Source organism: Papilio xuthus, unplaced genomic scaffold (assembly GCF_000836235.2).
Source record: "Papilio xuthus unplaced genomic scaffold, Pxut_1.1 DF827756.1, whole genome shotgun sequence".
Classification (NCBI taxonomy): Eukaryota; Metazoa; Arthropoda; class Insecta; order Lepidoptera; family Papilionidae; genus Papilio; species Papilio xuthus.
Window position 1 is genome coordinate 5,039,661 of NW_013530893.1, and position 25,378 is coordinate 5,065,038.

The 25,378-nt window shown below is 32.0% G+C and overlaps 1 protein-coding gene across 1 annotated transcript; it reads right to left on the bottom strand.

The window, feature by feature from the left end:
- Nucleotides 1-13,424: 13,424 nt before the first annotated feature.
- LOC106116266 (uncharacterized) lies at nucleotides 13,425-20,521 on the bottom strand. The gene is made up of 4 exons (XM_013310027.1): nucleotides 20,384-20,521; nucleotides 14,383-14,560; nucleotides 13,756-13,813; nucleotides 13,425-13,606 (listed from the first exon to the last, which is right to left on the bottom strand). Exons 2-4 carry the CDS (start codon nucleotides 14,554-14,556, stop codon nucleotides 13,485-13,487), a joined length of 354 nt encoding a protein of 117 aa, XP_013165481.1. The 5' UTR covers nucleotides 14,557-14,560; nucleotides 20,384-20,521; the 3' UTR covers nucleotides 13,425-13,484.
- Nucleotides 20,522-25,378: the final 4,857 nt, after the last annotated feature.

A 25,378-nucleotide genomic window follows, 5' to 3' on the forward strand; every position in this document is an offset into this window, starting at 1 on the left:
TTCTCGCTGACTGTACACTACGCTCCAATTATCTCTGCAAGCACCTATCATCTGTGTGCACGCCACATCCAGTAACTACAGATCTGTGTCATCAGTCTATGTATAAAAAGATAGCTCTCGCCCGCAACTCAGTCCACACAGAATTAATGACAAACTTCGTAGAGATTCGTGCGTACCTATAAACAAATATCCATCCATCGATCGATTAGTAAGATTTAATTCACAACAATAACCACTAAACGTGACGACTCTGACTATTTTTTATCTATAAAACTGTCACAGTGGTGGTATTTAGCTTTAATTGATTTTATTTTAATTTGTTATATATATACACACATGCAAAAATTGCAAGGAAGTATAACGAATAATTACTATTTACTCGATTTGATCTCATTTTTTTAGTTAATTCTAATATTTTTAAACATGAATTCTAAATTCTAGTTAAAGTCTATACGATAGGGGCGTCTCAAACCTCTGTAATAAATGACAGACACCTTTGCCCCTTTCACAAAAACCTGGACAAAGGCTTTGTTTTTTGCACCCGCCTCGCTTTTTTCAAACAGAGTAGGCTGCGCGACGTTGGAAACGTATTTTTTTTAAATAACACAGACCTCGCATGATTTTTTTTTCGCATTTTAATTAATAATAATGTTTATTTTAAATGTTGTTCATCCAGACTATGTTCTACTTTTAGGCACTAATTCGCAGAGATCCGTTTAGGCTTTCTTGAAATGACTTCTGACAAAAATCCATTCATCCATACATCCACCTAAATATTATAATTTAAAATATTAGAAAGATGATACAAAATAATAATAATTTTTACAAATTATTAAATCACTTTATAAAGACATGTATTAAAAATTACTAGTATTTTCCGAAAATGTAATTTACACTTTACTAAAAATTTAAAATGAACATTTAAAGCACACTTATTCGTAATTAAAATGAACATCACATCCGCGGGAAATGTTTAAATTCCGTGTTTCGTTTAGGGGACTTTTTGCGGAAATTTAACGTTCATTTGCATTTGAAAAAAGAACTCAAACATTAGCATGTAATGCCAACCGCAAAGGAGGTGGAATAAAAAGTATCCGCGACGAAAGAGTTTATATATATTTACTAATTACTCTTAGAGATGACTAGGCTTTAGTGAATTATGTTGTCCCAGTGTGCACTGACGTCTTTATATTTCTTGTTTGAATCGTAATCCACTAAAAATTTAAATACGCTATCGTTATATTCATTTACAATGCTCACAGGGTACATAAAAATTAGCATATATACGATTGTTTTAATTCATATACAGCGCTGCTTAACTAGATTGGCGGCCGGCCAGCAACGCCACGCTTTAAATAAAATAACCAAATCATGCATCAAGGGAATGGAAATACGAATATTTTACAGATATTTCGTTATGCGCGAACTACGTGAGCATTATAAAATTATATTAATGTTACAGAGCTCTCCAGTGATTTGAAATACAAATACGATGCTGTTTTACCTACAAAGCCACGAGGGAAAGAGATAGACGTCGAGAGATAGAGCGAGATAGAGATACTAAACTGTTTACCTAAATGAACAAATTTAGCTATGTTTTGTGTACTTATTGCTGCACTCAGAGTCCAGTCGCCTGATGCTTCCTTAAACAGTCCCTTAGTGTATATAAATCTAACGCTAAGGGATTTCCTAAAAACTAAATAGCTTTCTACAAAATGAATACTAAAGTTCAAGAGTTTATTACTAAGCTACTATTTTGACTTAAAATTTACAGATTAGAAGAAAAGAATTTTCAATCTATATGATTACAAATCTATTGTGATGCACATACACTAACCTTATTAACATGACAATGTGTAGTCAAAGCTTTGAGCGTTACCTAACACGTCTTCGACACGTGCACTAAATCCTATAATGACATTAACAATAATATTAGTCCGCAACATATCTTGGTTATGTAATTAGTAAGAGAATAACTTAATCTCTAAATGTAATACAACAGGAAACTTCAATCTTCAAAACTAATAATCAAAAACAGTATCGTGATATGAACATCTGTTTGCACAAGTTGAATCGACGGTAGATGTCTATTTGGTAAGGCATAGTTTAAATTACAACTGTATAGATTTGCTCCGCCATCTTGAAAATGCCAGTGACTTTTTTTAGCACTATCTTGACAAACTGACTAAGAAATAAAATGGTGGCGAAGCCAACCTGTCTACAAACCTCTATGACATTGCATTGCGTAAATCGCTTAGTGGCTAAACTTCAAAGATTACCATTGCCTTACTAATCCATATCTTTACGTGAATCCCAAATGTCCTGACACTTGTATACAAAGACTATTGCTATCTCTGTTTTTTTAACAGGAGTAAGTGGGATTGCAGTATTGTTATAATACAGGTGATAATCAATGGAGACACACGTTAACGTACAATAAATTGTTTAAATTTAAATCCAAGCTACACACCAAACGAAACTACACACATTCCAAGTATTCAAGACACACAGACTTCTTATATAAACTATATTATTCATACTTTTATTCATTCATAAAATAACACAAATGAACAAGAGCGTACATTTTATTCAAAATGAGTCGACATTGTAATATATTGGGAGAACAGTGGCATAGAGCGGAATAATGATGGAGAAATATTGTCGCTCACTGCGCCCCCAAGCGTCTTAAAATAATGATAAATATTTCTCACAAGCGGTTTCCCGCGAATTTTTTATAGCGAAATTAAAAAAAAAGTATAGCTTATAAAATCAAATTAAGTTGGAAATTTATTTAATACGAGGTGCCATTTTATTGCTTTTTCTCCTGAAAGGACAGAAAGGTCCAACAAAGAAAACATTGTAGTATTAACACACTGAAAAATTGTTTTGTAAAAATGGTAACTGTTCAGAACAAGTTCAAGCCTCCGTGCTACGTTATAAAATTAATTATGTAGGACTTTAAACGAAATTCGCCTTTTAAATTCCTTAAAATGTAGAGTGCGTGAGTTCTTTTGTCTCGGATTCCGTCGTTTATTCCGAAGTGAAACTGTCCGTGAATATATAAAGCATTCCTACATTCAAGCGCTGAATTTCACGCTTTATTCTACTTACTATAGCCTGTTTATTTAGCTCTTAAAACTTAGATAGTCTGAAACACATAAAACGATAAAGTAAGGGTCTTCTTTACAACTGAGACAGTTTACTTGCAATTCCTTTATTAAAAATTCTTTATTGTGTTCAAATTGAATTAAAAATCATATTTAATTCTCTTATAATTAATTACGGAGGATGCATAGGTAGGGGAAATATTCTTTGTGCATCCCGTCCTCTGTCGATTACAGGTAGGCAAAGAATCTGCAATTGTGGATGTCTATGGCTATGGGTCGCTTCGTTATTTCGGCGAATCCATGTGGCTTGCTCTCTTGCCTTATGATATAAAAAATCTAAATTTCATGAAAATTTACAAATTTTAAGATGAACTTTGTGATACAATGGTCGATTAAAAGTCCCTTCATTATGAATCTTGAATGCAATCTAAAGTTACTGAGATGCCGCGTAACACTAAAGATCAAATTAAAACTTTCAATGAGATTTTAAAACTAAAAAGCGCTATACATCGATCACTTTTCTTAAAGCAGAGGGTCTATTACGAATATTTGCGATATGAGTTTTCGTAAAGTCATTGACAAAATATGTCAAAATTTGTTTGCGATTGTCGTACTTTTTTTCGATTCGTTACGAATACTTTGTCGTAAATATTCGTGCCACGCCCTCTATATTGCCTAATTGTCAACTTTTATAATAATGCACTCCAGTAAAAATATTGTTATCTATCTTTGAAATACAAAGACAATATGTTTCGATACAAATAAAAACTCACAACACATATAATACTATATTGGAAATGTAAATATAAAATCAATAAAATTTCAGTGTCTGTATGTAATATAAAACCATATTTCGTGCATAAGATGTATTTGCGTTACTCATAAGAACAAACCAATTTAATAAAAAATTGTCTGTCTGCGTCTACGTTTGTTCAGGGAAATCCTCTTAACGGCTATACCAATTTTGTTGGGACTTATACTGGAAGGTAGCTGTTGTATAAGTGAGTAACTTAGGCTACTTTTTTTAATACTTTGGTGACAAAGTCACTATCAAAATGTATTGTTGAATTCTACATGGATATTATTTGAATAACTTTAGTGTCAGTTCGCTGTATTAATTGCAGTTTTAGTTTTATAAATTGATAAAAGATTAATTAAATTCCACGCTCATAGTTTTTCATACGTTTATTCAATTTACAAAAAGCTCACATGAAATATTGGAATATTTTAAAATTCAGCACGAAATTTTAATATATTTTCATCGGTTTTTTTGATAAAAATTCTTATTTATATTAAAATCTTTTATAATAAAGTCAGTTAACCATATTTTGTGTATCTGAGAATTGAACCCATAGCTCAAGAAAGTTACCTCTAACCACTAAACTATTAAGTTTACTTATAAAATCTTATTCCTTAACACTAATCTGCCATAGCAAAGTAGCAATATATTTATGTTATAACTACGAGTGATACGTTCGCAGGAAAAAGCCAAATCTTATTAAGACGAATGGCTTCTTTTCTCGTATTCAGAGCTTATATAATACGAATCTTTTATTATATTAATGTTGATTAAGCTTATATACTTAACACTTATTTGTTATTTCATATAACACTAGCGACTTCGCGCGGAAAGGAGTTATTAAAATCAATCGTTCATGAGTCATGCCGTGACCAAGGGAAACAAAGACTGACAATTTGACATGACTTTACTCGGTTGTATGAATAGACAAAAAATAAAAATAAATTGAATTTTGATTCGATTGATAAAAGCATTTTTAATGCGGGTGTGATTCAAACTGTTTTCTTTTCTCAATGTCTGTCTAGAAAATTCATATTAGTTAAGTTAATACAGCATAAGATATGCAAGAAAGTAATAGTACGAACTACTTAACATTCGTATTTCTAGTTACATAGAGAGTGTTGAATATTCAGCTGTAAAGAAACATTTCACTATCACGAAACTCACGAAGACGTTTATTTACAAAAAAACACGAAAATCTTTTGCTTTAGTTAATGTTAAAAGTAATCTACTAAAATGTGTTAAATATTCGAAATTGACTTTTCGCCTGACCTAATTTTATTCTTCACCCTTCCCACCCTTATTTATTAGGAAAGGATGGGAAGGGACGGAGGAGGGGACTTATGGGAAGGGTAAATAATCTCTTTCTTTGCCTCCATTCTGTCAAGTAAAGGCAACACATCGGCAATTCTGGATTTATATTGGACGCGATCGCTTCGCTATGTTGGCGAATCAGGTGGCCGCTTGCACCTTTTCCAACTTATAATATAAAGAAAAAAGCTTCTTAAAGTATATTAAAACCTTAAGTATCTTTTAATGTACTTTTCAAACTAAGAAAACATTGATGTGATATATTTTGCTCGTTTTACTTTAGCACGCCTCATAACTCTGCAAGTTATACCTTCAGGAAGAAAGTTCTGAGAAATAAAACAGAGCAAAATATCCGTAAAACCCTTTTCCATTAGGAAAAAAACTGCTCGATACTTTTCACGCGCAACTGCTATTCATGTGCAATATATCAATTTCAATTAGCAATCGCTCGTGGACACATACTAAAGACTAGTTGTGCTAGTGGAAAAGAGCTTTAACAGTAAAGTCGCCGTGTAATAAATCTTTCAGTTATCGTTGCCGGCCAATACCTTGCTCAAGAAGACTGGATCTCTGCCAGATAGTCCATGTCACATTTTTACTTTGAAAATTTATTTTCCTTCTTTTCGCTATAATAAGTGCAGATTTTAACAGTAAGGTAACATTGCGTAATCATAGCTCACAATACATCCTCAATGAGAGGTTTTGAGCATACCCTAAGTTAGGGGCGACTGGGCCATAGTTTATGCTGGTCCGGTGCAGGTTGACTTCACACATATCTTTGAAATTCGCAGATATGTGCAGGTTGCATTATGATTTCTATCACTGTAAAAACTTCGGATAAATGTATATATGTAAATCGAAAAACACATTGGTAAATGGCGGGAATCGAACCCTAGACCTGCAGATTACTTGTCAAGTGCTTAATCCCTGAGCCACTGACGCTCCCGTAATAGAATTATTGTAGGTTTGATATTAGTATTGTCATTGCCGAAATAATAATAAAACTTGATGACTAATATTTTATTTTTGTTTTACATCTTTTGAATAAAAATTTAATCTCAGTAATCTTCGAAGCATAAAATTGGCTTCTTAATTCTATTAAGATTTAAATGACAAAGAATCTTCAGAGTTGCAAACTACGAGAATGAATGTCTCTTTAGTGGATTTATAATATTCAAATGCTTCCTATTTTATTAATCATCATCATCAGCTCACTATTCGACCCAACCGAGGGGCTCAGAGCCTACTTTAAGTTAAGGGTGATTAGGCCATAGTCAACCACGCTGGCCAAGTGCGGGTTGGTTGACTTCACACATTTCTCTGTCATTCTTTTTAGATATGTGCAGGTTGCATCACGATGTTTTCCTTCACCGTAAGAACATCGGATAAATGTAAATATGTAAATCGGAAATCGAAAAAACACATTGGTATATGGCGGGATTCGAACCCAGGACCTGCAGATTGCAAGTCAAGTGCTTAACCCCTGAGCCACCTATGCTCTAATAATAATACTTTAATTAAATGTACTTCACTTCTTCGCCTTTGATAACTTAAATAAGTACTATGCTACGAAACAAAAATAAATTTTGTTTTATTCGCAAATAAAAACAACTTAAACGAAACTGTCATTGACCTTTATAGTATTTTGAATGGAAAGTTTGAAACAAAATAAAATGTAGAAATGTTTTTTTCATTAGTAGTATGATTGTTAGTTGATGAGCACTTTTAGTTTTCCTTGATTATCAGGAAGTGAATTCGCGTGTAACAGAAGTTTGGCAACGCACCAACAAACTTAAGCTAACTACGACCCTTGAATATTAAGTGCATTCGTTCTTTATAGTGTCGAGGGAGTCGTAATTTCCACCCTTACTTTTTTTACGAGATTATACATTGGAGACTACCCAGGCTGACGTTTCGAATCATTTTTCGAATATATTCCATGTTGTATTTACCCGGTAGTCTTTTTAATGGTACTTACTAGGCCATGTTTATTTAGATTTTAATAATATAACTAGCTTTGGTCCTCCATTTTGTGTTTGAGATATTCTAGACTAATCCACCGCTGTTCAAGTTCCATCCAGATCTCTTTATGTGGCTAGGCGATTGCTTAAAAATGATAGATTTTGCTTTGTTACAATTTAAAGACGGCTGTGCAGTTCCTTCTATCTATATTATTAATTCAAATCTACACCACTACTACAAACCATTACCTTCAGCGCCAAAACGGTAAAGATCTACGGCACAAAATACTTCGTCTTATAGCCAGTCTATTTATAAAGGTCAATGATGCAATTGTTTTGGAGTTAGGTGGTCACAAAATCATCGATATGTTTTCAAACTTTCGCCTTTATTTCAGTAAGGCAGACAAACTCAATTGGTTCCGTAAAAATAATGATTCAATCACCATGAAATGGTATCATTTTATTGATACATTTTATCGACGCTCCGATTTTATACTCTGTACCCTATTATTTTTTGATCACATTCGCTATATTATGTCTATTAAATAAAATATATTCGTCAATAGCTTATTGGTTAAGAGCAAACTACCCTAATCATGACTTCCAATGTTCCATTTATGTTAAACAAAGATTTAAATTACTTCGCTTTTATTTTGATAGAATAGGGATGATGCTCAGATAAACAAAATAGTAATGAGATTGAATGTAGGTGGCTACAAAGGTAGAGGAAGACCAAAGAAAGTATGGATGGATTGTTCAAATATGACGGCTGATAGAGATGTATGGATGAGCACATATTATGCCGACTTTGTAGGGCATAAAAACAGGTTGATGTTGATATTTTTATAAAGTAATAAAATCAAAGAATTGTGACTAAATTATATCTTGCATTGAAGTACTAAGAATTTATTTTTTTATAATCAAATAGTTGCTAGTAAATACTTTTCTCTGTACTAAAACCGTATAAAAGTTTATCTAAAGCAACTCGTCTTCAGCTGAAGTTTGAAATCGTTTCGATTAGCTTTAGAGACGTCTACAATCGTTTTTGAAATGGGTCGGAACAAGTCATCGGGTGTTTTAGAACTGAATACTCTATTCGAAATCGATATTCGATACTTTTGTTTGATTCGAGTAATATTGTCATTATTTTGTATGAAATAGTATATAAATATCATTACACTAAATATTACTTCTTACTAATAAATGCGAATGTTTAGATGGATGTTTGTTTGTTTGAAGGTATCTCGACAACCGCTGCACGGATCTTGCTAGAATTTGGCAAAGATGTGGAACACAGTTATGGAAGAATAATTAACTTTTTTTTAAACTGTGCGGACGGAGTCGCGGGCCACAGCTAGTAGATCATATTTTTCGATTGTTATAATCGAATAAGTGGATCAAAAATGTTACAAAATTGTTTCGTTGTCAAATATTAGTTTCAACCTTAAGATTTTGTAATTTCTCTATTGAATACATAATACTAATACAATTAAATACGTACAGCTGTATGAATGCATTAATTACTAAACGAATTATTTTGTAATAATCTTGATTATATGAAGCAATTCAAGTATCACTTATACAGGGTGTTACATTTTTGGCAAAGCGCCAAACCGGCGCCGACCAGCTGCTCAAAACTAGTTAGAGAGGTTACATTATCAATATTACGCTTGTCATATTTACATTCAGTCTTAATATTTGTGATATTTTCACATACCTTAAGGATAGTAAGGAGAAGTGGATTTGACGGAGAAGGAGACGCATAGTAAGGGGAAATGTTATCTTTCCGCGTACCCCCTCCTCCATCGATTAAAGATAGGCAACACATCTGCGGATGTCGGTGGTCGCTTCGTTATGCTTTTTTTTTTGAGCAAATCCACGGATAAACGTCAAAATAAGCTCTCACAGTATTGATAAAAAACAATGTAATCGATCAGTCACTTTGTCAGCGTGTATCGACGCCGGTGTAGCGAGGTGCAATTTACAAAATTGCCGCCTGTAGCGCTGGCGCGTTAAATTAAAATTGAATACTGTGACAAATGAAATACGAAATCTAGGTATCTTTTGTTTATATTTTACTTTGAATAGGTAATAAGTAAAATATAACTAATGCAATTTTTAACTCATTATAATTCTGTGATGTGTTGAATAAATATTTTTTTTAAATAAGTAATTTTTTTTTCATAAAAAGATTAAATATATTCTTTAAGTTAAAAAACTAAGAAACCTGAATGACCTTATAAGTTACTCATCGGAAGATAACCCCAAAGTTCGAAATCGAATAACCGTGGGTTTCCGACACCAAAATCTGTCTATAAATTGTCATCCCTGTCTTTCATATTTGACAAAACAGACATAACAACATTTTTAAACGGGAACTTTGGTCTGAGGAACCCACGGTAAGTTTTATAAACAGGTCACAATGGAACTTACTACATAAACCTACAAACATTATTCAATTGAGGGAGAAAAATCAATTGAGCAAACTCGCCTTGATTGATTAATTACATTTATAAACAACATTCTTACTGATTTTGTCTCGAAGACATAGAGAATAAATTCTTGCACGACAAGGCGTTTGTATCAACAAACGTAACAGAATTATTATTGATGCGACCCTTAGCGTCGGAGTCAGGCGGCCATTATCTTTGGAGAGTCTTGATTGCTACTATTTTAGTAAGCTGAATGGAGTGAAGGGATTATTTATAATAAAGATAGTTTTAGAATCAAACACGAAGTCGATATATTGTAAAATATACAAAGCTTTCTTTGCCTAGTTATTTTTCTTTAAAATAAACTTGACCTCTATATGACCTTGAGTGTCTCCACACGTCGAACTGTAAATGAAGCTTTGTTTTCATTCTGTAAGTATAGGAGCGCTGAAAAGTTTTTTTTTTTCAGTCAGACAATAACCAGAAATACTTCGAATTGAAATTTTGACCTTGAAAAATTGTAATTTAAGTTTGTAATTGATAAGTTTTAATGTTAAATGCTCCGTTTGTTTGAATATTACTTGCTTATTGTAATTTTTACGACACTTTATAAAATTGAACGATTAGGTACCGATGCATGAGTGAATGATGGATGATGTTTGTTTGAAGGTATCTCCAAAACGGCTGAAGAGGTTTCACTGAAATTTGTAGAAGAATACATAGGCTACTAGTTAAGTTTTTTTTATTCCACGCAGACGGAGTCAAGGGCGACAGCTAGTTATATTATATCAATCAATAAATTGGAGATAAAATAAAAAAAATTATAATACAAATCTTATGTTTAATGGATTATTTTACGAAACTTGGAGTTTTGATTTGAAAACATGTACGAATACATGTTTAAGTATAATTACCAACGAAGGCCTTGTAACGCGTTGCCTTCACTCAGGAATGAGGTTAAGAAGAAAATTTTCTGCACTTCATGACTTATATTAAGCTTGAAAAAAAAAAAGAATTAAAAAAAATGTGTAGTTACTAACAATTAGCCTTAGAGAAACAAAGGATTTTGTAGTTTAGCGTATAATCCATTGAAATATTAAATAATTTCTATAGGAAACACAGAAATTGCAGCGGTATCTATAGTCGTCACTTACAATTTGTGATCACTGAAGGTTCGGTTTAAAGATAACAACACAAACCCTCTTGTTATTCGTGTAAAAAGTGTCGATGCAAATTAAAATAAAACTTTCTTACTATTATTCAAGAAATTATCTTCACTGACTACGTATTTCTGCCAAGATTTTTGCATACAATCGCAGAATTTACTTGAAATGGGGCATAAAAATTTTGCATGTGCTGGATTGTTTCAATTTATGCGCCTCGGCATCAAATCTCCTGGCCTAAAGCCAAACTCTACCTCAACTAGATATGAATTACGGAATTGTAAAAATTAAAATTACTGTCTTTTATATCTTGCCTTATATTTATTTATCAAATAAAAGTTACTATAGATATAGCAAGCCGAGGATTTCTATGACCCACCTGACAAACATATTGTTGTCTTCGTCTTATCATAGAAGACGAAAAGGATGACAATAGGTTTCATACTGCTGTTTCATTACAACAGTTAAAACCGTATTCCGAAGGCCTAATCAAAGTCATCTTTCTCTGAATAGGATGGTATTCTAATAAAGAAGTGATGGGAATGAGAAGTGGATTTGACAGAGGAGAAGTAGAGGAAATATCCTCAGGAAACGCATCTGCAATTGCAGATGTCTATGGACAGCTGTCGCTTCGCTATTTCCGCGAATTCAGGTGGCCGCATGTTCTTTTTTCACTTTAAATTTAAAAAATAAAACGTACTCTCTTTGTTTATTGAATGAATTCGTTGCATTATTGTTATGAACCATTAAGCGACAAAAGGCGCAATAAGTTATATCAGACAAGGCAGACATTAAAAAGCGATTTGTCAAAAGGAAACGAGTAACCTGTTAACGATTCTACAACGGCACGGACAAAGCTGTATTTATTATTATACTTCTACAAATAATAATATATTTTCAATATAAAATGACTATTTCATAGAATTTTATGTTGTATTTCATTTTCTTTTATTCTGTAAAAACTATATAAATTTCAAAATCAAAGATCTAACTAGTATTATACTAAATATTTATAGTTGTAAATACGAACATAAGTTTGAATTTCTTGCTGCAAAATTATTGACTGGAATATTAGAAGCATCGAATTTACAAAAGGAAATGAAAAGTTTTCAATTCGCTTTCGAGCTGAAATTACCTGTTTTGTTGAACTACGAGTTGCCGCGACTCCGTCCACGTGGAATAATAAATAAATCTTAAGTGTCCTTCCAGACTATTCTACATCCGTGTTAACTTTCATCAAGATCCATTGAGTCGTTTTGGATACCCATCCTGACATCGATCGATCCTTTTATATCTTTTATTTCTAATGTAAGAAAGATTATATCTAACACGTTTATTAGCTTGTATAGTTCATCTGTTTTAACACTTTTTTTTAATCGTCTTTGTGGTATTAAGCATTGTCCCAAGAATTAGTTCGTTTTTTTCCTTATAAGATAAGGATGTGGATCTCATTACATATGACAATATCGATACAATATAATATTTATTATTAATTTCGTTGTCATAACTATAATTGGATTTTAATTAATGGGAAAATTAAGTAGGATGTAAATAAAATGCAATTGAGTTATAAATTGGTCTTTATTTATCTAGGAACAAAATCTAATATAGCGTAATGTTTTGTAAAGTTGTACTTATATTTAAGTATTGCTTAAGTTGTACTCAGAGTTCTACTAAAGCATGATTATCAAAACTTGATAATTTAAAATATATGTTTAAACATTTTTCGCAGTGCCTAAAAAAAACCGATATTTTTAAATGAACGGCATTTTATATAATAGTAGAATAAAAGCAATTTTAAAAGGTACAAATAGATTATATTGATTTATATTTTCTAGACTGAAAATTTATTTGGAATAAATCAACTTTATAAATAATCCTTTATCAATGAAAAAAATCTGATAAATTTCTAAGTTTTGAGTTTTAACAAAAGTTCTTAAAACTCCTATAAAGCATTTACTTTTAATGTTTTCAAAAACACTTTTAATATTTTTTTAAAGTGCGTATATTTTTAATAATTTGACTATTTCCTTACATTACAATTTAGACCTTATTTCCTATTTGCTAGGATCTAAATTACTTTAATAATTTAATGATAATTTAGAATAATTCAGTTTCTTGATGTACATATGTGATAGAATTTCTATAAAGCGTTTGGTTTTTTAATATTAAATAGATTATTATTTTTTTTGTATAATAGGAAATGTAATAAAAAATATAAATTAAAAAAAAAAAAATTGTGCAACATTTTTCCAAAAAAACTATCAATAATAACGACGAATAAAATACTAGAATATGTAAGAAAATAAAACATAACAGAGAGATATTTTTTTTTAAATAGCAAATGTCTTTTAAATGTCGCTTAGTAGACGTTTAAACCTAATGTATGCATATTTTTAAAAACAACCAAATGATGTTTGATACAAATCCATTTGTTAAATACTCAAATGACATAAAGAAAAGACAATCAAATACTTTTCTTATAACTTGAAATAACTTCATAATATGTATTTCAATAAAATGAAAAAAAAATCGTTTAAAAAATTAAATAACAGTAAACATAAAATGAATAATAATCCACTCTTAATGGTCTTTGTCATTCACTTTTGACGCTATAACACCATTAACAGTAGATTCAATAAAACACATTCATCGTACTGTGTAAAAACTCAGGATAAGTTCAAATAACTCAAAGTAATATCTTGAATCCGTCAGCGCGCAATGACTGCAACCAACACGAGTGCTGCGAAGACAAAGCGGGTCGCAGAAGTATGTATGTAGGCTGAATTGCATTCGTCCGATTCACAGCAGAAGGTTCGAGCGCCCCACCATTCTATATAAAAATAGTAGTATTAACATAAGCTATGTTTCCACTTGGTAATTGAGCGCGTGCCTCTAGACATGGCTTTTGTATAAATACATTTTTAACATTATACAAAGTATTTTTAACTATATAATATTAGTATATCGCGTTAGTATTACCTTTCTCTGTGCATGTCGGTACACAGTCACGGACCACTGTCAACTCACTCACGTATTTCTGCAACAAACAAATGAAATATGTAGAGTTAAAGTATAAAAAGTCTTCTAATTTTAGGACATCAACAAAACTTGTAAGATAAAAGGTGAGATTTATTAGAATATCAACCTGAGTCGTAAATTATCTTGATCGACAGCTCACTGAATTGATTAAACTACTCCGTCAAATGAAATGATGCTGTCATTCAACGAAGTAAAGTTTTTTTATTTTGTAATTGGGAATAGATCTATACCTAACCTACTATGTTTTATGAAAATACTCTTAGCTATATGCTGACTGATCATTCTAGAAAACGTCAGGTAACTAAGCGAGGAGTGAAGACTAAAATAAATGTTTTTCAATGTAAAGTTGACAGGCTGCTGATCTTAGTCTAATAGCTACCTGAAATATACCAAAATAAACTGGAAATTAGCTAATTCATGTCCAGCCAACACATGTGATACAAGTCTTGGAGCTATGGAGACACATACAAAGACTACATAATTTATTAGACATCGGGGAAAAGCCTAAAGACAGTGGACCTACTGATGTGCTAATGATGAAGATAGACTCTACGACTAAGTACTTACAATGCAGTACTTTGCGGCTGGCGGACAATCAGCGAGGCGCGTGGCGCTGCGGTTATTGCAAGGTGTGATGGAGCCAACACCGTCGCTGTACTGGCCACATTGCCAGCATTTGATGCCGCTCGCCGCGCCCGCCAACAGCACCACGCCCGCACACAACAACCACGTGCTCGACATTTTACTGCAAACAAATATATTGTACAGTCAGCTACATAAATGTATACATTTACATAACTTCAAAAACTTTTATAAGCGTTCGGTTAAAAAAATATATATGCACATATCCTTCTATATGCTTAAGATGATGAATACATGCTATTGAAAACGTGCATACATTTCAAAAATAGAAGGCCTTTACTAGTATTCAAAGGTTTGTAAATGTATACATAATTATGCAGCTGACTGTACTTGTCACTGCAATGCATAAAAAAACTACGCTTGCAATATTAATTTAACATAGACCCTTAATTCTCTTAAGTAAGTAAATTATTATATAAGGCCTTTATTATTTTCTCTTATATCGTATCGTATATTACACAAACAAAAATTAGTTACATAAAAAAATCACTTTATTATTCTTATTAAGGAAATGACGATTTCTTAAAATTTTCATTGAGCTGCTACGAAGTAAATCATTAGGCGTTTTTATATTATTGATGTAAGTTTGGAGTCTCCGAGCAAAATACAAATAAAGAGGTCATTTAAAAAACTATCTCATACGTTATAGTAGAGTGTAGTGAGCCTAATTAACATTAAACAAGCTTTAACCATCGTAAACTTCGTAGGCACATAGTATCTTTGTGATTTAAATTTTGGTAGGATTGAATTTAACAGTAGCCAGTGTTCGTTCGATCAACTCTGTGGTATTTGATTGTTTGTAGATAAGCGTTTCAGTGTAAACAGAATTGCTTATAGTTACTTAAGCAGCGCTTTAGTGCAGATTTTAATAACGATTATAACATGACTCTGTGGCAGTAGTTCTTGTTAAAATTACGTGTTGTTTTGATAATTTAGACATTATTAGTTAGAATCAATTAAAGCGAAATGACGCGCTTTCGTTACAAAGTCAAATGTCAGATCGATTAGTTAGGACATAAATGTTGATTAATGTTGATGCACAGTGTCGGATTTTCTTCCTAACAATTTTTTTTTCTATTGTTGAACGATATGTCATAGTAAAGTATGTAAACGTGAATTATCGAAAAGCGGGGAGCCTAAATAACAAACATATGTGTTAGTTATGTTTAACCTTTTTATCTTATTAGAACTACGGCCATATCAATTTATTTATTATCAATTTACCTTAATGGAACATAAGGAAAAAGGAGATAAACATTTTCCTGGAATACAAGTTTATTTTGCAGTATCGTAAATAGCTTTACTGCCGAAATAGTTGTATAAAACCTGTTATCTCTGTTTTGTTTATAGGAAATGAGAGAGATGACACTATCTTTCCATATAAGTACTCAAACAATGCAATTAGAAAACAAATTAATATGAAACAAATGACGTAAGCATTCCTTGTTTGTTTTATGAGAGTTTCCACTGTCGAAAGTCGTAAGTACGTTACATATTGTTATCCCTCTCATTGCTTCTGAAAAAACTGAGACAGTATAATGTTTTTTTAAACATTTGTAATTATTATGGTTATTGCTAACTAGCTATCGCACGCAACTCCGTCTCCGCGGAATTAAAAAAAAAACTTGCTTAGTAGCCTATGTGTTCTTCCAGGTTATTTTCTACATCTATGCCAAATTTCAGCGATATCCATGGAGCCGTTCTGTGGATACATTCAAACAAACGTCCATCCATCCATCCAAACATTCGCATTTATAATATTAATAATAAGTATACAACTGAATGTAACAAAATCTGTAACATTTTAAAAATAAACAGTCGTGTACTGAAATCCTTTTGCCTGTTTTAATTAAGAGAAAATGTGTTCGGATCACACGACCTTAATGATACCTTTTTAGACCCTTTATAATTATATTTGTAACGTGATTCTTATATGTGTAAGATAACTGTGCCTCTTCTTTACATTATTTTGACCTCAGTTCAAATCCAATAAAATCTTCGTTTATATCTTGGAGGAATTTACGGTGCGATAGATTTGTCTTTAAATTGACTCAACAACTTCTCAACTAAACAAAAGCTCAGTTTTTTTTTAATACACACAGAGAAAGGCGGGGCAATACCAATTAACTTGAACGTTTTTCCATTCGATTTTTTTCTTGAAGATGATATTATGTTCAGTTAAAATAGATTTAGTAATTTTCTTGATAGTTTTTATAAAAAACTAAAACCACTTTAAGGCTTAGAATTTAAGATAAACCTGTCAAAAGATAATTTAATCTTTTCGTCTGTGAAGGCGTGAAATAGAACCGCATTTAATTCTACAAAGATTTAAATGACAATCATACTTAGCCGCGGCGGACCGCACGCTCCAAAATGACGAGACATTTCAAAGCGTTTTACGTTTTACTTTTTTAATTTAGCACATTTTTCCTAGGATTCATTTCTTTTCTTGGGAAAATATCTAAATAAGTCTTTGAATATTGAGAAACAATTTGGATCGTTACCTAAGTTTTAAAACTACGGGTTTACATCTCGAGACATAGATTGTTTTTGAATTTCGTTGTTATATTATTATCTGTCGTCTGCGATTCCGTCTGCTCAGGATTAAAATATAGATACTAGCCGATTCTCTGACCTACTGAATATACATATAAAATTTTATAAAAATCGTTCATGCCGTTTCGAAGAAATATGGCAACTAACATTGTGACATAAGAATTTTATAAAGAAGTTAAAAACAGTCGCAAATTACACTATTTCACAGTTTTTAAATGGTCAAAAAATGGAGATAAATCTTAATATATTCAAAGTCTTTGTCGCGACGTAAGAATAACATTATTTTTAAAAAATAGAAGACGGGCTACATGAAGATACAGCCATTTGGAGTATCGGCACATTGCAATTTCAGAGTCGATTCATTTAGTGCGCTTTGAGCCAAATATCCTGCTTTGGCACAATCCGGCTAACTTTACTTATGTAACGAGATTTCAATAAAAGAAATTGCACGATTTCATTTCTATTCGTATTGGTATAACACAAATACATTGGCCATATCATTATGGCTTTTACATTTTAGCAGTTTTAAATGTAGTTTTATTTAATAACACGAAAAAAGCGAAACCTTGTTTCCATCTGTTTGTAGGTCAAAAATTTTTTTTATTGCTGAAACTTGTAAATAATAAATTTATTGGATATAAGGACACGTTTTGATTGTTTTTTATTGCAAAACCTTAATAAATCTTTTGGTCTTTTGCATAAAAAAGTTTTTTTTATATCATAAGGTGGCAAACGAGTGAGCGGCCACCTGAAATCGCTGGTATAGCGAAATGACCGTTGCCCATAGACATACGCAATTGCATATGCGTTGCCTACCTTTAATCGACGGAGGAGAGGATGCACATAAAGAAAATATTTTCCCTTTCAATGCATCCTCTCATCCGGAAAGTCCACATCCACTTCCCATCCTTTCCTTATAAGAAAAAGGGTGGGAAGGGAAAGAGGACTAAATTAGGCCTCCGGGACCCACACTCATTAGACGAAACGCGGACTTGCTTCCACTTCACGCCTGTCTTCTGTGTGTAAGAAATAGTAAAAGATAGAGTATCAATTAATTAGAAAAAACTATTTCAACTAAAGTACGAAATAATAGTTTTTTTTTCTGTACGTCTTTAAAAAATCCAAACGTTTATTTTTAAGTAGGCTAAGTGACTCTTAACGTTATGTTCAACACCTCGGTTGATGTCGACTTAAGTAATCTTTTCTTTTTAATATAATCTTTGAATGAAGAAAAAATATACCGTCATTACATTAAGCGACAGTTCAAAGGACAGTTTTAAGATCTCTCTACATTTAAATGTTGAGATTCCATCCTACATTCATTAATTCGGAGATTAACAAAAACATACCCTCACTTTGAAATAAATGACTTTTAGAGTTTTACCTGATTTTTACAAGGCTTTTGAATGTTTTGTGAAACTCTATGTAGAGATAAATTTTTGTGAAAACATTTATTGTTTGAGTTACGTCTTATTATGACGCTTTTTTTTTGCTTCTTATTAAAACATTTTTTCTGTTAATAAATACTTATTTTTGAAACTATCTAATTTTTTTATAGAAGTTGGGACAAACAAACTAACATCGAGATAGGCAACCGCGATTGATGTCTTTAAATCTTTTTAAAAAGGAACTAACCTGAAACTACAGTATTTTAACATTTGATTATGTTTTTCTTTTTAAATGCTTTCAAAATATTTCAACTATTATTGTAAAAACATTGTATAGCCTAAAAATATCAACCATCGTGACATTTTACTTTGAAACCAAATAACTCGGTTCGTTACGTTTGTACGGTAGTTAAATTGACCGAAATGTCAATCGAGCTTGGAGAATGGTACACATTTTTTTATAGTTGTGAACACAATAAGTTTGTTACTATTTTATCACAGGCATGTATGAATATAAGAGACTGAGCACTACACCTTAGAAAAAATCATATTTCTTCAAATTGTTATCTCCAGAATAGCTAAGCGGATCCGGCTGAAATTTGGCACAGATGTAGAACATAGTCTGTAAAAGCACATAGGGTACTTATTAAGTTTTTTATTACGGCGCGGATGAAGTCGCGGGTGACAGCTAGTGTGAAAATCTATACGATAATGTAATGTCCTTATAAAAGCCTAGTTCTATGGAATATCCGGCTCGAAGGACTATCATTTACTTTATATTACATTTAATAGTTTATATTCTTGTATTATTTTGAACACATCTCAAATAAATATCAAATAAATTAATCTCGTTTGATGATAAGCAAGAAGATTAAATGATAACATAGATTAATATTAACTAGACAGGTTTTAAATAGTTACTCGTACACTAATAATCTAGAAATGATTTTTTTATTTTAGTAAAATAAAATTCACTATTATTAACACTGGCAATTTCCAACACTCTAAATTTCATGTAACAGTGAAAAATAAAACAAAATAGACCAATTTCAAAAACAATTTATTGCATGCTATGCGAGGCTAACCTTTTGACCGCCTCTTGAATATTTATGTCGTCTGTAAAAAAAGTTAATTGAAAACGTAACACTATTCCGGCTGAATTTTCAGTGAAATTTTCAATTGTTTCTGGTTTTATTATTTTAAAGAGATTAGTAACTTTTGAGTTCTGCATGACAATTTTAACATGCCTTTGTGAAATTTTTGGCTTTTGTTTGTCCTATAACTAAAAAAAATCAAATATTTTAAAATGTATTCTGTTGTTGTCATTAGCGTTTTTAATATAATGTAAGCTACTAATAGGTCATTAAAATAATTAAATATTCATCTAGAAAATACATTAAGAATACGGTTTGAAATTAATTGGCAGCAGAACTTATTTTAATGAACTATTTTAATAAAAATCGTATATTTTTTATCAAAAGAAAAAAAATAACTTTTTATGAATCAATTAAGAGACTAAATTCAAAGATATGTGTGAAGTCAACCTGCACTTGGCCAGCGTGGTTGACTATGGCCTAATCACCCTTAACTTAGGGTAGGCTGCGAGCCCCTCGGTGGGGACGTATAGTGAGCTGATGATGATGATGATGATGAAATCAATTAAATTCGAATCTTAATTTAAATATATCTTAATTATTTATTTAAGTATTATATTAATTAATAAAGAAACACATTAAATTCTATTTTATAATTTAATTTTAATCAAATTTTACAAATTAAAGTTACCAGTGAAATCAAATTTATATTATTCCATGAAAAATTAATTTAACCGTAGTTTTAGTATGATTGAAAAATATAACCAACTATATTATTTAATGCTATGTTTCAGAAACGATATTAGAAAGAAAAAATTAAGTTACAATTTTTTCTTAACTTAATTGCTAAGTTACTTTTTACTTTAAAAAGCATATATCTTGACTTACCTAAGTGCGCTTACTTTAAATGCCAGCACCAAGTACCACTTGAGCGTTGCACAGGAATTAAAAAAATAAATAAAACTAGTGTAAGATGTGCGCAAACTTCAGTAACGCACGCACCTACAAAGCGTCTTTACTCTGCGACGTCTCTCATACGACTGAATAACCCTGCCATCGGAATTACCTGGCAAATATACGCTGACCCTTATAGTATATCCGTTTTCCCCTCGGACGTCTAACTTTATTGACTCCGCGAGGGGCTGGGGAGTTCAAATGATTCTGGTTCATTAGAGGCGATAGGCCGTTCTTTGCCGTTTATATCCGCTGATAGATTTTGGAGGGTCTTGAATGCTTATTGTGTTTATTTCTATGGCTAATTGCGAACAATACAATAATGACAAATTATTTTCAATTATCTTTGTACAAAGAAATAGTCGGAAATAATGATAAATAAAAAAGAAAGAAGTAGAGCCGTATGTAAAATATTATGTTTGCTCTCATGCTTTTCAAATAGATTTACGTATTTGTAGGAAACCAAACATTACATGAATATTTATTGATCGTATAAGTTTACTAGAGTATAAAAATATTAACCCAATATGAAACGGAATAAAAAGCATTAAAGCGATAAAAATAAAATAAAACGTTCATCATTTTAAAAAGCCCTTTAAAAATAACTTCCATAAAGCTTAATTAAATATCTACAATAATTATCAATTACAATATAATCTAGAGGTCGGGAGTTCGAATCCCGACATTCGACTATTGTCGTATACCATATCCTAGCACAAGCCTAGAGCTTAGTTGCAATGGTAAAAGAAATATTAGTAAATTTCCAAAAAGAAATCTGCTACTATTAAAAATAAAATTATGTATTTTATTTCAAAGAATATGTTACGTACATAACTTTTTATACTATCGTATAAATGTTGCCTCAATTCAGCCTCTACACTTGAGTTCGTTTGTTTTTGCTAAAGATATAAAACAAGAAAGGTCTGTTAATGACGCGTACAAACTAACGAACTGTGAAATTTCTGCAAATAAGTTATTTTACCAGTACTTATACAATCAAAAATAAGCTTTTATACGCATTTGATATGCCTTAAGCTCTCAAACATATATCAATGCAGCCATCTAAGCTTACAAATTAATCGAAAGAATTAATTTACATAAAAATCTTTTAAATGCCAATGTTTAGATGGATAGATGTTTTTTGAAAGTATCTATTATAAAAACCACTGAACGGATCTCGATAAAATTTGGCTTACATATACATACTCGGGAAGAACACATAACCATCTGGTTGTGTTTTGTTTTTTAACTCCGTGCGGTCGGAGTCGCTAGTGATCGCTAGTAATAAAATACTCTTAACTGTTTTTTCCACTTTAAATCAACCATCCAATGTGACCGCAGACAGTGCAATCTTAGCTGTCAGCGATGTCATTGGCTAGAAGCGCTTAAAGTGTAGCCGCGAAGTGTTGCTTCTCGGAATGGATTACTTAATGGGTCAATATCATTGGATATTGGGTCAGGGAATTGATACGTGATGTAACTGAAATCACGTTGTCTGATGTAACCATGTCTTTCTTTTGTGTTTTGTTTTTTTTTTTATCCAAACACGATTGCTACTTTAAGCAAGTTATATTTGCTATTTGTAATGTAACGAACCAATTATCAAGGGCCGAGACGAGAGGTAAGGTATACAGTTATTTTAAGCAACTTTTTAAGTAATTTGCATTAAAGTTAAGAAGTCCATTAATTTTAATCCTTTAAAACTAATTCTTAGTAAATTTACCACATCATTAAACACGTTCCAAACTCCTTACATACTTTGTTAAAGTTTAAGAATAAACAGTCATCCCTCCTCCTTTTACGAACTCTATTTATTGGCTCCCGTTACGCCAACAAAGTTACAACTTACAAAGAAAACCTATCAACATATAACGCATAGAGAATTAGGCAAAATATATAGGAGTGGATAATACATTTTGGCTGACATCCAACATTATATAACTTTATAACTACAGTATTATTATGGTGTTGATTGTAAAACTATAAAGTAGGTTATAAATTAAATTTTATAACAGTAATATAGGCATAATCTTAAATGACAAAGAGAGGACAAATAACACACTATAACTGTTATTTGAAGCTTAATCGTAAGTGCAGATAACTTACTGCCATATTTACTGGAGACAGGCGTGAAGTGGAAGCAATTCCTCGTTTCGTCTGATGAGTGTGCGTTCCGGAGGCCTAATTTAGTCCTCTTTCCCTTCCCACCCTTTTTCTTATAAGGAAAGATGGGAAGTGGAAGTGGACTTTCCGGATGAGAGGATGCATGGAAAGGAAAAATATTTTCTTTCTTTGCATCCTCTCCTCCACCGATTAAAGGTAGACAACGCATATGCAATTGCGTATGTCTATGGGCAACGGTCACTTCGCTATATCAGCGATTTCAGGTGGCCGCTCGCTCGTTTGCCACATTATGATATAATTTTTTTTTTACCGTTCTTTCAATGGCATCTAGCATTTGGTAAAACTAACGTTTCTAACTTATGAACCCAAATAATTTAATTCTAGATAGGCAAAGCAATTATATATGTTATTGTAGATGTAGAACCGTGAGTTTCTGAGACCAACATTTCTGTATAAAACATACTATTATACAGAGATAACAATAATTTTTAAACGGAGTTATTAGTCTCAGAAACCAGCGATAAGAATAGCAGTCACGTAACGCCATATGGGATAACATTCCTACTCAATAAAGGGCTTACATTTTGTCTAATAATATAAAGTTTGGGTATGGAAAGAGTAATGTAATTGTGCAATTACTTAATACCAAGTATATTTGTGACAATAAATAATTAAGTTATTAAAAATAGATCTTAGTCATGTCGAGTACGATTGGTTTAAGTTATTATATTAGACGTAACTGTAACTTTTTTATTTGGACGTCGGCCAAAGCATCTCTGAGCGAACAAATATCATCGAACGCTACTAATGGCTTCCGAAGCAGAAAGTCTGGCGTCTGTTTTGTAAATTTTAACTGCGAAGTGTGATTGTTATTGCTGGGGATTTAGAGATCGTTGTTCGCGTTTACAACGCGTTTACGACGGTATTAGACGTTCTTAAATATTTTGTTGGAAATTGTTGTACGATATTGTTGTTTATGTCTACTTAATGTTATCCAGGAGATAACCTAACTGTGAAATTCCACTGCCGAGACATCTGTACAAGATGTATATCATCTCTGTTTTATGTTAAAAGAATGACAGAGTCAGATATATTTTTTATATATGTATTTTAGCAGTAGAAACTAACGATAAGTAAGGTTGATTTCGCTTTATATATTAATACTAGATGTCGCCCGCGACTCCATCCCATCGAATTAAAAAACAAATTAATATGTCGCCTATATCCTTGCAGCTGTTCCGGAGATACCTTTAAACATCCATCCATCCACCCAAAAAGATAAAGTAAGATTAGCCAAGTCTGTTAAAACGAGTGATGGAAGGTGTGGAAAATAGGTTGATGTGCCAATAATCCTTTATCATAAAAAGTAAATCAGGAGCATTAACTTTCTTTCGTATCAAGATATAATAATCATAACAAATTTGTTTGTCGTTTTAAATAAACTACATTGAAATCCCACGAGAATATCTAAACAACTTTTATAAATGTTGTAAACAGTTTGACAATAAACTATCCAAACTTGAAGATAACAACCCACTGTGGCTTACACTTGAAATATGATACGAGCTTGAACTTAGAATATTGTTCAATTTGTTTGTTCGTTTTCTATCCTACATTTGCTACGTTTTCGTAGTAAGTCGTAGACCATGCTACAGTGAATAGAACGGTCTTGTTTTAACGTAGCGTAGTCTAACCTAACCTACCCATCTAAAATCAAAGCTTCGAATTGATCCTTACTGTTTGTTTATATAAACGCTAAAAAATATAAAATCTTAGCCTGAACACAGGTAAATTTAACAATACTGAGATTGAAAAACATCTGTTGGTTTGAAGGCGATCGAATAATATAGTAGTATATTAAATTCAGCCTTCAATTATTTATTAAATATAAAATTTTATTCGTTACGGATAACCAGTATACAAGATAGTTTCATCATCATCAGCTCACTATACATCCCCACCGAGGGGCTAGAAGCCTACCTTAAGTTAAGGGTGATTAGGCCATAGTCAACCACGCTGGCCAAGTGCGGGTTGGTGGACTTCAGACATATCTTTGAATTTTTCTCAGATATGTGCAGGTTTTGCATTGCGATGTTATCCTTCACCGTAGGAACGTTGGATAAATGTATAATACATATGTAAATCGAAAATCTAAAAACACATTGGTACATGGCGGTATTCGAACCCTGGACCTGCAGATTGTAAGTCAAGTGCTTGACCACTGAGCCACCGACGCTCTTAGTTCATCGTATGTGAAATGTTACTCGCGACCTCTCAGCTCCGCATGTAGGGCAAGATTAAATTGCTTTGGCGACGACTTTTTCTTATACGGGAAGGATGGACGGACAGCAGGAAATTGCACAAGATTGTTACAGTTCTTACAGACATTATTACGTATTTCTATTTCAAAAATACTTATAAATCACAAGACAGAAGTTATAAATACTTGAGTGTGTACAAAAATTAAGGGCTTTATTATAATAAAGTGTTTCAAATACATTTTACATACGTCAACCTTTTTATAGCGTGACTATTATTTCCTTGTATTTTTAATTATTTTTTTGTGTTATTAAATTGGTTTTATTGAAGTACATTTCCATGACGAGAAAATGAATACGAAATCCATTTGTAGAACTATTAAAAACTCCTCGCACCAACTTTGATTTTAATCTCAACTTTATGAATAACAATGCTTACAGTATTCCGATATCAGAGTATTTGAAAGCTTTAAAAGCTTAATTGTAAAGTTAAAACAAATAAAAAATTAAAAGCGGAAACGAAATTTAAAAGCAATTTGTATTTGCG